The sequence below is a fragment of the Zootoca vivipara genome, chromosome 3 (genome assembly GCF_965207765.1).
Source record: "Zootoca vivipara chromosome 3, rZooViv2.hap1.1, whole genome shotgun sequence".
NCBI lineage: Eukaryota > Metazoa > Chordata > Lepidosauria > Squamata > Lacertidae > Zootoca > Zootoca vivipara.
In genome coordinates, this window is record NC_142586.1 from 10,464,819 (window position 1) to 10,481,437 (window position 16,619).

The window sequence follows — 16,619 nt, forward strand, 5'->3', positions numbered from 1 at the left end:
GATGGAATTATCTCCCCTCCCTTCCACCGGGACCTTGTTCCAGAGGTTATCCCCTCCCTGCATGCCAACTAAGGGAGGGGGCATGTTTAGGGAAGAAGAGGGTGGAAAAGCCCCTTTGGACTAGTGGAAGTTCTTGCTCAGGACTTCCACTGACAGGACTCATTAGCTGAAATCTGCCCTAAGTAAACATACTGTAGTACTAGGCACATGATACTTTGTGGACCCTGTGCCAAGGGTTTTGGAACCCCCTACTATGATGATGAGATATGATGTTCCAACGGTGAACATCTTTGGAGCAGGAGCAAATTTCGCTAATCACATCAATTGCATGTCCACCACACACTCAAAGATGGAAGTACCGTTTCATAACACCAGTGTGTGTGTTGAAATTCAGCCAGGTGGCAAATACACCTGCATGCTCACAGGAGCCAAAAAGAATCTAAACTGGACCAAAAGATACAACAAACAAGTTGAGTACTGAAGGAAACAGGAAAGGAAGAGCACTTCCTGGTACCTGGGATGCTATCACGAGTACTGCATATAATATAAAATATGGTATTAGAATATTTCCAATATTAGACAGGTGCTGAATTAAAATATTCAAGAATTATTGGTAGTCTTCATTTCAACCCTTAGTAACCCCATTAAATTTTATAAATTCCAGTTCTACAGCTTCTCATCCCAATTATCCTTTGGAGTTGGTTTTGTTTTTGTTTAAGTATATCGAACTAAATATTCCCATTGTCTACATAACTGGATCTGAGGTTTGCTCAGCTAGCAGCTCGAGGGCCCTCACGTGGCTGAATATCATCAGGTCCTTGCTACCTAGGACTCATTCAGACTGTGCAAATACGGTAATTTTAATTGCTCTTTTTGCTATCCTGACCCATGTATCCATACCTTTCCTTGTTTATATCAACACAATACCAAATTTCATATCTGTTGGGGTTATTGTGAGTTCATACATACCAGAGATTGTACACACATACATGAAGATGTGGAAAATATACAAGAATTGACAGCATCACGAGAGAATATTGTTCACCATCTGATCAATACAGACCATCATAAATGGATACTGGAGAACACAAAATGACCACTCTATACATTACGCACCTAATAAGCATAACCTCCATGTAAGTTTCACACACTGTTTGTACAATATACATTACACTCAAGCAAAGGATGTGTATGCTGACCAGCCAACAAGCACACTACCCAACTGACATTGCCCACATGCACATATTCTCTACCACCACTTGAAGATTATGCATCTCAACTGGGCAATATACAAAGTCCACTGCTCACGTTGTCAATTTCTGCAATTTCTCCATGCGTATGTATAGAACAGTATGTATAAAACAGTGGTTAAATTGATGAACACCCAAGTTTCATTTCTTCCACAATCATTCAACGATAATCTAGAGCACCAGCACTTTCTTACTGTTAAATCTACCTCACACTTTTGTGAAGCAGAGCCAGATCAAATCTCATTCTCAGCTTTTTACTAGGGTAGACATGCCAAGCAATACTTCTCAAAAGACAGCTCGCCATCCCTATTATTATTGTGTGTATCATGCATGTTTTCCAGTTTTGGTCTTCACATTTAGTCTTCCTCTGACCAGAGTTAGACAAGCAATGCCAGTATCACCATAACTTCAAGTCCCAACAGTCAAAACTCCTGCTTTTGCCACTTCTGTTTCTGAGGAAACCCAGGTAAGTTATACTTTTTACAACCATGAAGGAAGATCTCCCAAAGTAGGCATTTTCAACTGGCTTGCTATTTTGAACAAAGGATGTGTCTGGTACAAGAATGCCATTCAGAAGCACTTCTTCATCATCATGACTATAGCCACATTATAGAACAACACAGTAAATCCATTTTTAATAGTGATATATAAAATGACACTTGGTTGCCTCCCCTTTACTTATGGACCTTAAAAAAAATTATGGTACTTCTGTAACATACAGAAAACTAGATATGGTAAACAGTGCATGGCAGAGTCATTGGTACAACTGTCTGCAAACGGGTTCAATCCTCAGCTAAGGCTGTGAAAAACTCCTACCAGAAACCCCAGAGGAGTTGCTGCCAGTCAGTGCTGACAATACCAAGATCAATGGGCCAATGGTCTGATATGGTATAAAGTAAGCCAAGCCACAATGCAACAGGAGGACTAAGCACATGAGTTCTTTACACCACTTGAGCCAACATTAGGGAGGTAGCCCATGGCAGGCATACATACAAAAATGCAATGTAAGATGTATTTTCCAGCATGTAGGTTCGTACACTCCAATGTCGAATGTGGTTTCCTATTCTGATTTAGAGGGTAAGTGCCACAGTCCGCTGTCTCAGATGTAACAGCGAACTATGAAATCAAGTTCATGTGAGCAAACGAAGTCCGGGGATGGGGGGGGCATGTGAACCCAATGTTCACTTCATGTGTGTGGAAGTAGAGATATACAAAATGTATCTGTTCATCCCAACTAGTCTTTCTCTTACTCTAAATAACAGGTCACGTACAGTTTGGTACTTTGGTAATCAATACATTATAAAACTGGACTCCAGAGTATTTTTTATCATTGTCATACCTCTGTGAAGTTTCACCTACTTGGCCAAGAACCCTAAAATCCCTACTTTAAAACTAATGAAGCCATCTCAACAGCCCTTCCCTAAAACATTCGGGGGAACAACTGAACCCACTATTTGCTAAAATTCTTCTGTAAACTCTAAATGTTAAAGCTAAATGAGAGGCATTTAATGCAATCTGAAAAATATTCAGTTCAATTAAAAATAATTGATGCATGGTGAAATAATTCTTCCCAAAGCTGCTGTAAAAATCTTCAAAAAAATAAAGCTACTTAATAATTTTCATCTCCTACAGGCTAGAGAAGCATTATTGCATATTAAAAATTGGAATTCAGTTTTCCCAGGAGGTACAAGAAAGTTATTAAAACAACCTATTTATTGTTGATATAACTATCCATTTGTGCTACACAAAAAGTAACAATTTCAGTACATTAAGAGAAAAACTAATTAAGATATAATTAGTATTTTCTGTATTTTGATAATTAAGGATTAGTTGGCTATTCCTTTCCACATTCCTGTTTGTTGCATCCTGACAATACCTTTAATGAGCAGCTAACACTATTTAAGCCCTCATGGCTGAGCAGTTTAGTGACCACTACTACATTGCTTCCATTTATCACTGCCTCTTTACCTATAAATTAAAGCAGCCCTCTAGCTAGCTTGATCTACTTTATATCAATTTCTTCATCCATATCAGCTGAATATGTATGGCATTAACCTCATTTACCAGTTGAGAAAAGATGAATTAAAATGAGATCCAATTCCTGGTCACACAACACAATTTCAAAAATGCCTGCTAATTTCCGCCACCTGTCAGAACAGCAATCCTTTATTTCCAGTAATAAAATGAGGTATATTTCTCCTCAGCTCATTAAAAATAATAATTGAACACACACATTTTAATGTAATTAACCACTAAAAGTACAAATCCCTGATTACAATGTGAACCATATATGTTCAGTTCTTCTAGTCCCAATGAAGCTAATGCATTTGTATACACTGCATTCAAATAGTGTGAAATGCACTGCAAAAATTTTAGAAATGTTAAGCTTAAGTATAAAGTCACTTCTGTGGCCTTGCAAAAATACAGTATTTTTTAAACTAAGATTAACAAGAAAACCAGAGGCACAATAATGAGCATATTTTAAAAAACCATTCCAGTTCGAAAATAAATTGCCAGAATATATACAGATTCTGTTTGCAATATGAAAATTGTACTGATAAAGAACATTTTATTTAACATACTGTACATTTATGTCTCTATATTTTGTATTTTATTCCACAATTATCAAGCACAGATAGAAACTGCACACAAGAAAGTGAGATTAAAACAGGAATTACAATTAAAATACTTAGCTGTTCTTTCCAGGAAACTATCACCAACTTTCTCAATGTTTCTCAATATTTTTGGAGTGAGGGATTATTAACAATTTCTCTTCTAAGTCACCTGCACTGGGGGGGGGGGTTCTTTCTAGGATTATTTTCCAAGAAACTCTACTCCCTGCTCCAAATGTCCTTTGCAATAATTATGCTTCACAGATTCATCTTTGCTTTATAGCACCTCTCCACAGCAACAATGTACTGTAGATCATTGGTCTTCCAAATCATGCTCAGCCCAAGGGCCACAATCAGAGACAAAAGGGGCGGAGCAATGAGTGTAAATATTACCTTTCTGCAGTAGGCTAGTTTCTATGTACTTTCACATGCCTCTCTTTATTCACATCCAGACAAGTAAGAGGCATTACCAGAATTGAAGGACACATTCCAGCCAGGCAGCCACAGAAGCTGTGACCTGGGGAGAATTGCAAGTGCTAGACAGTGGCGCCTGGTGGGCCACATTCGACCTCTGGACCTGAGGTCCTCCACCATTGATCTATACCAGGGATTTCCAACAGGTCGATCGTGATCTATTGGTCGATTGCAGGGTGTCTCTGGTCGATCACGGGACCTCCCCCCCCCAAAAAAAGCTCAACAACTTTGGCTCCCTAGAAAAAGCTCAACAATTCTGGTCAATACAATGGGCAGATCACTGTCAGTGTTTTTAGTGGGAGTAGATCGCAGTCTCTTGGCAGCTGGACATCCCTGATCTACACACTGCGTGCAGCCTAATAAAGCTTTGCCTTGTTTTGGAAACTTTTTGAGCTCCATCTGCACGAACGAGAACACAGAAGTCCTTTCAACACTCAACAGGTTTCAGAACATGCTCAGTTGGTTCTAGAACACCAACAGCAAGCTCCCTATCACAAATAAGAGTTTAAAAGGATCACCAGGATAAATATGCCTTGTCAACCATTTAGTCTACGACTAGCGTCAATACAACTAGCAAAACTATGAGACTGAAGATACAATTTGTGAAGAAGCAGCAACCATCCTATCCGTGTCAAGCTATACGACCACAGATCTTCAACCTAACAGAATGGCACTAACTGCAAAAACAAGACTAATGTTGGCATTTGATAATGCTGTGCAATCCACACCAAAACATGTAGACCAGGGGTCCCCAGACTTACCGCGCAGCGGGCCGGAGGGCGGGGGAGTGCGCGCCCGTACGCATGCGCACACGCACACGGTCGGGAAAAAATCGCCGAAAATCGCTTGTGTGCATGCGTATGGGCCTCCCCCGACCCAGAAGTGCATCGGAAATGACCTTTTCTGGGTCGGGAGAGGCCCATACGCATGCGCAGAAAGGATTTTCGGCGATTTTTTGCCGATTCATAAGATCGTCGCCGCGCCGCGCGCCGTAAGAGCGGGCGGCGGCAGCGGGCGGCGGGGGTCGCCGCGGGCCAGATTGGGAGGCCGATTGGGCCGCATCCGGCCCGCGGGCCGTAGTTTGGGGACCCCTGATGTAGACCAAAATGGGGAATGAAAACGCTTCTCAACATTGCTATCTATCTATCTATCTATCTATCTGCCAGCATTTATAAACCACTTAGTATTTCAAAAATCTCTAAGTGATGCACTGTAATGAAAGATATATATTATTAAAATGAAAATGCAAAACAAAGCAGTAAAAGTATATAAAAACAAAATAGCAATTCAGAGGATTCAAACACATAAAGCAGGTTCCAATGTTATGGATCAGTGAGAGTCTGGTCTTCATATTTTTAAGCAGATGGATTTATTCAACATAGGTTTAAAAAAAGGGTAAAGAAACCCTGGATGGTTAAGTCCAGTCAAAGGCAACTATGGGGTGCGCCGCTCAACTTGCTTCAGGCCGAGGGAGCCGGTGTTTGTCCACAGACAGCTTTCTGAGTCATGTGGCTAGCATGACTAAACCGCTTCTGGTGCAACAGGACATCGTGCCAAGTGCTAGAGTGCATGGAAACGGCATTCACCCTCGCACCGCAGTGGTACCTATTTATCTACTTGTGCTGGTGTGCTTTCGAACTGCTAGGTTGGCAGGTGCTGGGACAGAGCAGTGGGAGCTCACCCGTTGCGCAGATTCAAACCATCAACCTTCCGATCGGCAAGCCCAAGCGGCTCAGTGGTTTAGACCACAGCGCCACCAGCTGCAATATTGTGGACAGGACAATCACTCATGCCGTTTAAAATCACATTCCAAAGGAGACTATATTCAGATTGAAAGGGTGTGTTGTTTCTAATTTTTATACAATAATTTTAAGCCCTTTATATAAAAATAAATGAAAATATGAGAAAAGCTATTTAATAGGCACCAGTGGTCAAATTAAATTATGATGTGCATTCCTTACAAACAGTTATTGTTACCTATGCTCACCTATAGCCATTTGTAGTATTTAAACCGCTACTAACATGAGTTTGACCAAACTGTGGGAGACAGTGGATGACAGGAGTGCCTGGCATGCTCTGGTCCATGGGGTCACGAAGAGTCGGACACAACTAAACGACTAAACAACAACAGTATTTAAACCAATACTATTGCATCACCAATGATCATTCTGGCTTTTAAAGCTATTTCAGTTCCTGCAACTGGTTATACACCTCTCCAAAATCTGTGGGTTGTATCCAAGTAAAGCATAACTCAGAATAAAACCACCAGATTCTATTCAACTAAATCTTACTCAGAATAGAACTACTGAAATTAATGAACCTAAATTAGTCATGCCCACTTACTTCAATGGGTCTACTCAGAGTCAGACTAGCACTGAGTACCACTCATTGAAATCAACGGTCTAAGTTAATCACACACATTGATTTCAGTTGGTTTACTCTAAGTATGACTTAGCTGGATTCAATCTTATAGGTTGTTAAACACTCCAAACTGAAATAATCTAAAGCATTGTTGAGAGTGCTTATTATCAATGCCTCTAACTATAAAGGACAAATGTAAATATTTTCTCTCCACTGTTAATCTTCAAGACATATATTTCTCCGTTACCCCTGCAAGGTCATTTATTTCCTGCATAAAGCAGAGGGCAATTAAATGGAAGGATAAACCTGGTGCCCTGAAGAGAGAAAACATCCACAGTCAATTGAATATTTCTGATTCCTTCCCTCTCTTTTTCAGCGAGCGCTACTTGGGGAGCACATTATGCTGAAATGCAATCTCATAAATATCATTAAAAACCATAACAATATAAATGTGTAATACATAGAACAGAGGGAGCCTTTCCCCACTTGGGCTTCTAATCATTCCCTACTGCTTATATTTCCTCAACAGAATGAAATAACCACATTAAATAAAATAAAGAAATAAAAGAAAGAAAGAACATGTTTAACTTGCATGGGAGAAAATACAGATGTAAAGGTTAACAAATCAAAGATCTATGTGTGTACACACAGCGTATGTTCTATAGCATAACAGCACCACAGTTTTCCACCTATGTGTCTGAGCATAGCTATTTGAAGGAATGATCATTGGACTTGATTGGTTGCATGGTTAGTCAAACATTTGCAACTTGGCCCTTTGTACAACCAAGTACAGTACAGTACAGCCTAGATATAGGCTATTTTTTAGAACTCCCCACTGCAGTATGCAGAGCAGGACCTTAGTTAGTATTCTCCAAACCCTCCAGATTTGCAGCAAGCCTAATAAAGTGTTTGCTATATTACAGAAAGCATGACCAGCTCGTTTCTTTGGTTAAACTGGATACTAAGCCTCCCCTTATCAGTTGCTAACAAAATGCATCTTTAAAAAAAATCTGTCAAAGTTCAGCTTAAAAAGGATCCTCAGCAGTGTCTCAATGAGGCTGAAGAACACAAACAACATTTTTTATCAAGTTTATAAATATCACTTTCAGTTAATTTAAGCTACTTTCAATAGCCATATAAATGGTTGTCATCTTAACTAGATCCATTTTTACATCTCTCTTTACTTCCGTTTCCAAACATGAATCCTTCTAATCAATAAGAGTATATCTATGCAGGCAATATATAGCAGAGGATTTACTGTAGGGATATAATGCCATCTGCTGCTACAGTTGCTGCTATAGCAGGGGGAGATAAAAAGCAAAGACATAACTGGGCCTTTAGTTTTAAAAAAATGCTTTAGAGATCATACTGTTTCATTTTATCCCAGAAACGTTAAACCCAGACATTCAGAGAAAGGACCCGGGTTTTGTTGTTATTCAATCCCACCATCCCACAACTAGAACACCTCTATTGCCTGCCAGATCTGAAAAACGCTATGTTCAGAATAGATTTACAACACAAGTTCTCTCATCCTTTCACAGGTCCGTGCTGAACTGGATTGTGTAAAGGATCCAATACTGATTCACAGTGTGGTGGTGTTCAAGTTTTATTCTGATGAACCTGGATCACAAAGCAACTTCATCCTGGCTATATTCAGAAGTAGATTGCCTCTGAATACCAGCTGCTGAAGGGAAATAACAAAAGAGGCATCTTGCCCTCAAATACTGCTTGTGGACTTCCAAAAGGCATCTTCTTCACCACCATCAGAAACAGGATACGGGACTAGATTGGTCTTTGGGCTCCTTTTTCATTATCAGAGGGAAGCATTAGTGAGTAATGATGGACTAGATTCCCTAAAAACTGCTTATCTACCATCACCCACCTTCCCTTGCAATTTGCACCCACAGTGATGTGTTAGGTATCCCATCTTCCAGCTAAGCATACAGGGTTATTCCTGCATTGCACTGGACTAGATCACTCTTGCGGTCCCTTCCAACTCTCCAATTCTGTGATTCTAGGCTGATCAGCACTTGAAGTTATCCAATACCATTTACATCCTAGCTAAAGGGACACAGAGCGGGCATACAGTTTTCTTCCAAGAAATCAATGAAGAGAGGGTGGTCTGAAAAGGCATTTTACTAAGGGCACACCCATTGTAATTAATGAACATGACCAACTTAGGTCCATTCATTTCAGTGGATCTACTCTGATTAAAACATAACTTTCTACCTATCTTTTAAACAGGAGCTGTGGCAGCAGGGTCAATATGCCCAGACCTAGGAAAGTGAGGGTGAATATGCAACAAATCGGAGAGGGCAGCCAAGGGTTTCACAGACTACTGCTTTCCTCATTACATGATTGTTTCCTTTTAATGAAACTAATGTGCTCTTCCGCAGTATCAATTCTCAGTTTGATGACATCAGGTGAAAACAAAAATAGCCAAAAGAAACTACGAAAACTAAGGCATTAGGAAAAAGTACTTCAAACTAGACAAGCTTGAAACAGCCTAGACTTCTTCAACAACAGGAAGAGGAATTTTTATAGTTGGTCACTATCAAATCAAATCTTTACTGCTACAGTCAAGGACCAGCAAATGTTTGCCACTGTTCACATCTCAAAACAAAAGCACCTTCTGTATTCAGGAATTTGCCTAAACACACCAACTCTCTGAGCGTGGACAGGATTGCATCTGTAAGTCCAGTCTCAAACATCCTTGCCTGCATTGCACACACACGGTCAGTTCTCTGCCTTCTCTGTGTCGTATAGCAAAAGTCTGCAGGGAGTTTCTGCTCGTTTGCTTGAATGAGACTAGACTCCTCCATGTGATCAGAAACTGGCTTCAAGTAAATACAAGCGGAGGCCCCTGAAAGACCATTCCCACATAACAAGGCAAAAGTCGGTGACTATGGAGGAGAACCCTGGAGGTGTGGATTGTGTGTGTACTCCTGTTCCCCACTTTGAGTGTCCACATACACAATTTAATTTATTTTTTTCTTCATGGGACTTGGCATTAAGCATCTCTAAAAAGAGGCGTACACCAAAAGGGGAGAATAAAAATCATGATACTGATCTGGTAATCAGAAAGTCCAATTGCTGTGTCTAATCTTTCATCACTGCCTTCCTGCTAAATATTTGCTTTGGACAACAAGCAAAAATTATTTCAATCTTTCTCAACATCAACTGATCAGCTCTGTATAATATCTGTATTATGAGTGCCCCCTTAAGTTAGGGGGAATTAACTACTTTTTCCTTAAAGAATGTGTCATACTTTCTCTTTCTTCTCTAGTCAAAATGCAGGAAAAGCCAAGTAGTGTGAGAAATTCAGTAGAAATCGAATAAATGAGTAACTGTCAAAAGGACAGAACTATTAAAAGTATAAATCCTGCATACCCAGCTGTGAAATATAATACAATATAGCAAACTCTGTTAAATGCTTGAAATAAAAGACAAAATGCAATGTAATCTTGAACTGTTTAATGAATACAACTGTTGAAAAAGTGAAGTACTTTCATACAGCACTCTGAAATGAACTTGACTACAAATACAGAAAATATGTCAAGAGATAAAAATCATATTCATCTGCAGTCTAGTCACACCAATTCCACACTCTGTTCCACGAACAGCAGCTTCAGCTCCTTTGCCGAAACAGCTTCCCAATTTACTTTCAGTGAACTAAATAACAGATAATCTCTCTCTACTAAAATGAGCAGGGCTGCTTATTAAGTGAAAGAGCACACACAAACTCTTTGGGATTCAGGATCAAGTCTCCCCACAACACATACATCTAACAACAAGAGGCTTTTTCGTATAAAATTAAATTGTGTAAATAGTTTAGGGAAAACACTTACCTTTGAGGTGCGCTGGAGCTGATCTCCTACGTAGGTTTTACGGAACTGATCCAAAAACCAGAGTATGGCAAGTTCCACTTTCTCATTGCTAGAGCGTGGTAACTGGGTGTCCAGCAGAGAAATTAGCTGAAAGACTCTGAAATCAGTTTAAAAAGAAAAAAGAAAACATGTATAAAGTTGTTGGGTTTAAAACTTGATATTCAAAATGATTCACAGGTGCACCAACCATTAAAATCTAAACACATCTTCAGTTGTGTTCTTTTTGATCAAGCAGACACCTCTGCTATGAAAAGAGAAGAGCAGTCATTTTTACCAATTTCCCTGTTCTGAATTTGAGTTTACACAACACACAAGCAGCCAAAGTGCAGACTAGCATATGAGTATCACTGTAGAGTTCACAGGAACCAACACTGTCCGTTTGCTGTTTCATGTCTCTCTGGTTATGATTTTGTTCAACTCATTGCCTTTTTTAACTGTATGTTACTTAAATGCTCCTGGTTGGTGGTTTTAATTATGTACAGAGTGATTTAATGGACCTGGGGAGATGAATAGAGATGCCCCTATAAGAGCAGTTTCAGGTAGGGAGAGGTACGGTGATTGTGCTCAGTTAAGAACTTCCCCCAAAGAACCAGGTTCAGTTTGGGTATGTTTTCTGTTCCAACACTGAGTAGCTTCTCTGGCTCAAAGCAGCTTCAGTCAGCTCCAGCTAATACACCTATACCTATACTTGGATGAGGACAGCTCATCCAATTATCCAGGCTTTGGTAACCTGCCACCTAAGACTATTACAGTGCATTATACATGGGGCTGCCTTTAAAAACAATCCAGAAACTGCAGTTGTTTCAAAACAGGGAGACAAAACTTTTAAATGGGGCCAGGCATTATGCCAGTGCTTTATTAACTGCATTGACTCCCAGTCAGTTTCCAGGCCCAATTTATAATGCTGTTTTTTAACCCAATAAAACTTTAAATGGCTTGAGACCATGTTAGCTGAAAGATCACCTCCTCCTGTACAAGCTTATCCAAATTTTAAGATCCTCTTCAAAGGCTCTCCTCCAAGGGTTCCATCAAGTTAAGAGGGAGTAGGTGATACCAAGGAGGGGGCCTCAGGACTGCAGCTGCAGAATTGCTTCCCCAGAGAAGCTCATATAGGGTCCACTCTAGGGTATTTTCAGTGCCAGGCTTTTTCACCCATGCTTTTTTTATTCAGTTTGGACTGTAAAATGTGTTATGCTGTCTGTGTGCACATACTTTTTTGCTGTCTTTTATCACTTATTGTTCATTTTAATTATTGTATATTGCATTTTTAATATTGTTTTGTTTGCTAGACATCTAAAAATATGTATTGATTGGTGGGGGAAGTGTGTGTGTGTGTGTGTGTGTGTGTGTGTGTGTGTGTGTGTGAGAGAGAGAGAGAGAGAGAGAGAGAGAGAGAGAGAGAGAGAGAAGTTTTGTGATTCTGCAGAAGCTCCCAGTAGATATTAGAACATTCTAGAGAGCCTATAACTTTCCATTCTGCTCTGAGCACGCAGCTGGTGTTTTCGAACTGTGTGTGTCATCTGAAGTGCCAAGGCCACTGGGAAGAGTGTGTATCTGCTGCCCAGTGAGCAGTCTTTCTCTTTCTCTCTCATTCTTCTACAGACTTCTATTTCCTTGCCTTTATTTTTTGCATTTTATGTTCATGTGGTGTAATTTCTTAATGTTGGGACTGGATTTTGCTCGACAGAGCTGAGCTGTGCCTTGCCAAGGATCTGGCAAAGAACTGTTTATGCCTTAGTAAACTTTCTACTGATGGTTTTTCCTGCATCTGGTGTCTTTTGGGGATGCACGCAATCGCCAAAGTTCCACTACTCTGCTAATCAATCAATGCCTAGGCAGGGCTTGGGGCAATGGATCCTGACAATATATAGAATGGTACCTGTATAGGTACCTGTACAGTGGTACCTTAATTTACGAACTTAATCTGTTCCAGAAGTCCGTTCTTAAACCAAAGTGTGCTTTCCCATAGCAGCGGGGGATTCTATTTACAAATGGAACACACAGAACAGGAAGCGAAACATGTTCTTATTCCAAGGCAAAGTTCACAAACCAAAACACCTACTTCTGGGTTTGCAGTGTTCTGAATCCAAGTTGTTCATAAACTAAGCTGTTCTTAAACCAAGGTACCACTGTATATGTATGATGATGTGTGTGTGTATCACACTGTGAAACACAGTGTGTGTATGAATACCTGTGTTCAAAGGACATAAAGTCAACAATGGCTAGAGCAGAGGTGGACAACCAAGGATTTTCTCTACACATGGTGGCAATGCACTTCTTTGAGACCTAGTCAGTTTGTGCTCGACCTATGATTCATATCTTGTCCTGACAATAAGATCCTCTAAGCCAGGATCTCTAGGCTGGTAAAGTGTTCTGTGTAGGACAATACACACACAGGGCAAACAAACGGTTGCTTCTCTTGCCAATTAGGAGAACCCTTTTCTCCTTAATCTTGTTTTCCACACAGAGAATGTCCAGAAGGATCAGATTACCTTCCATGAAAGAAGAACCTGCTCGTTTTAGTTTAGCACCGAGGACCTAGGCCCACAAATTCAACTCGTTTACCACACTGAAAACGAGCAGCATGCAATCTGCAGGGACAGTCAGGTGACTGTGATTTAAGACAGAGGTGTTATCCAGTGCTGTCAAATGAGCAGTTCTGTAATGCCAATTCAGATTCCAAGCCAATACAGTGGTACCTCTACTTACGAATTTAATGCGTTCCGAACACACATTTGTAAGTCGAAAAAAAATGTGTCGAATCCCATAGGAATGCATTGGGAGAAAAAAAGTCGAAGCAACCCTATCTAAAAATTCGTAAGTAGAAAAAAATCCTATCTAAACCGCATCCAAGATGGCAGATGGAGCTCCATTCGTAAGTAGAAAAATTTGTAAGTAGAGATATTCGTAAGTAGAGGTACCACTGTATGCTGTTTTGAAAGCCATTCTCTGTTCATCAAATCTGAAAACACAGAGGGGTAAACAGGACTTTTGCCCATAGCAAAAAAAAAGTTTGAGGGTAATGATGCACACTTACCGACAAGATAATTCACCATCCATAGCATCATGTTCATCAGTACTGGTATAAGTTAATCTTCCGCCTACAACAGTTCCAACAAGATATACAAGCCATGCCAAGCATCCTAGCATGGTAGGGATGGGGATAGGGAGGGAGAGAGCATTTACATTACAACTTCATACAGCATCTGATCCAAACATATTGCAGGCTGTTCTAGTAAATGCTAATGTTTATTGATAAATTGTTGAATCCTGTCTAATTCTTTGAAGTCACTTGATGATTCTTATAATAAATTCATAAATATATTGTAGGACATGCTATTGTGTCTCACATTTTACCAGGAAGAAGGAAATGCGGGTGAAACTTGGGAGTATACCAAAACCACTTGGTTAGCCTTGAAATCTATTCTTATAATCTTCTAAAATGTTAAGAACTGCTAGCAAACATCAACATTCACCGAGTTTCTGATATGTATCATAACACAGCTGAGGAAGTAATTCCAGAATTAAGACCAAATTTTGCTTTCTGTTATAAATCATACTTTGATACAGTCATCTCAAGTACTATAATGTCCATTTTATGACAACATTCTGACTAATGTTCCAATTCAGCAGGTTTTAAAAATACACTGCTGACCTAGATTCTGCTCAAGTTGGCATCCACCTTGACTATGGGAGGGGAAAGGCCTTCACAGCTCTAGTAAGTGATCTTCACTGCAAATCAACAAAAAGAATACCCCTTTCCTCATGCTGGCAAGACTTCTTTGGAGCTTTTGACCCTATTCTTTGGGGCCTTCTTGAACATCTGGCAAGTATCTGAGAGGGCATTCCAATGGTCACTTTTTTGCCTTTGAAATAACAGGGGGACCAGGAATACTCCTAGATCTAGCTGTCTTTACTGGCTTAAGAGTCTTCAGTGATGTGGAGTGCCTTTTGCCACCTTCATCTGGTTTGCCAGCTACAGACATTCTTGAACAGCGACAGCTTGGCCACAGTAATTCATGCTCTAATAACTTCTCATATAGATTACTACAGTGTGCTCCACATAGGCCTGTCTTTCAGAAAGATTCTGAAACAGCAGAATGTCGCAGCAAAGTTACTGAGTTGATCAGTCACCCAGAGCCACATATCACCAGTTCTGAAGGAGTGGCTGCCATCATGTACTGTTGAGAACTTATAAAACCCTGAATGATTTGGGACTTAAATACTTGAAAGGGCCTCTTCTTATATCGTCCTGCAGTGATGCAAGAGAAGGCCTTCTTGGTGGCCACACCCCAGCTGTGAAATGTCCTCCCTGCTGAAATTTAGTTGGCACCTACTTTCTTTTCACCCTAGTGCCAGATTAAAACATGTCTGTTTACTCAAGCCATTAGAAATAAATAATGTTCAACTTTGGAATTTGAGGCATGTCACTGCAATTTTATGACTAACTGAAATTTTATCTGTTCTCATGTTCAGTTAATGGATTGTGGCTTTAAAAAAAAGAAATTTTTATTGTTCCCCACTCTAAAATATTAAGATGGAGGGTGAGCTATTAATAGTGATCACTGCAGACACCATCCCTTCTTTATGGGATCTATTGTGAGGAGTGACAACATGATCATTTTTCTACCCCCCCCCCGTTGGTTTGATTTGATTTGTTATCACTTCGAGCTATTGAGACTATAACTGTTTTAAAATAAACTGACCAAGTTCTGCTCCTCATTTGGTATGCACTTGGTTGCTGTCAGTAATGCAGATTCTGTAATCAAATGCTTATTGCAAAAACAAAATCGGCATTTTTAAAGTACTATTTCACAATTTTAAGGCCAGCACCACCCTGTCTGAAAGCTGGAATATTGGCAAGTCTGAAGCACAGAAAACCGTTAAATGGATTGATAACCTCCTCAACATTTAAGATTAAACTCTAAAGTACTCCCGTCAGCGCATGGAGTATTCTGTTAATGATCTTGAGTTAGTCCCTATGCACAGAAAATAGAATTCATTTTCCATCACAATTCTCTATGCTTACTTCCTCTATTCAAAACATTCAGTATTGCTGCTTTTCCAGCTGCTTAAGGAGAATATTTTTTCCTTACCAAAATAATTATTGCTGTAATAATCTGTAATTATGTTTTATAACAGCAATAATCCCAAAGAAATCAGTCATTACCATAGATCACAAGTAATCGTTAACTACTGTTAATGACCCATTTCTTGGGGATTATTGTTTTAGTAAACCACGACTGCATCACAATCGATACAGAGACCAAGACAATATAATAAAATGAGGTCTTAATATTATATTAACTTATTTTGTAACATTAAAAACCATTAAACATCTAAATTAAAGTGTGCATAACTAGAGGAGGTAACATTTATTGTTCTGTGCTAACAGAAAACGTTTAGTCCACAGAAAAGATATTGAATATTATATAAAGAGAAATACAAATTTAAAATAATGCCAACGTTTTCTTTGGTGGTGGTGGTGGGCAGATTCAAACACTTTGCCCTACAGAGGTTTTCTGAGAATAGCATCTAACCACTTTCATCATATGTACTGACACACAACTTGGGGTACAAAAATATTAATGGAGTCATTAATTTTCTTATACCACTGAGTATCATCTTCAAAATATGCATCTTCCTTTTTAATCCTTAGCATCCCTGTATTGCTTCATGAGTATTAAAAACTATTTGCATAAATTACATCCATAGTGCTTACAACAACCCTGTAAAATAGGTCAGAGTTGTTATTCTGATATTACATATGGAGCAGGAAAGTACCAAGGCTGAGACAGTAGGCAATGTAAGGCCACTTAGTAAATATAATTATGTATGCTTAAACACAACTGCACAATGACCAGTGACACACAATTACCAACATAACATGTCTTGCTTTCTTTAATTATAGCCTACAGCGCTCTACGTGGGGCTACTTTTGAAGGTGACCCGGAAACTACAACTAATCCACAATGTGGCAGCTAGACTGGTGACTGGGAGTGGCCGCCAAGACCATGTAACACCTGTCTTGAAAG

The 16,619-nt window shown here is 39.6% G+C and overlaps 1 protein-coding gene across 5 annotated transcripts in view; it reads right to left on the bottom strand.

Annotated features, from left to right (window-relative positions):
* The window catches only part of RANBP17 (RAN binding protein 17), a 163,844-nt gene that overhangs the window by 125,663 nt on the left and 21,562 nt on the right, over positions 1–16,619 (bottom strand). For 4 of the 5 annotated variants that reach the window (XM_035110144.3, XM_035110143.3, XM_088665551.1 and 1 more), the window contains exons 13-14: positions 13,622–13,727; positions 10,546–10,681 (exon numbers count right to left, since the gene is read on the bottom strand). In XM_035110144.3, coding sequence (XP_034966035.3) covers positions 10,546–10,681; positions 13,622–13,727 — 242 coding nt within the window. The remainder of the gene's footprint in view (positions 1–10,545; positions 10,682–13,621; positions 13,728–16,619) is intronic. The other variant, XM_088665553.1, reaches the window with a different exon arrangement.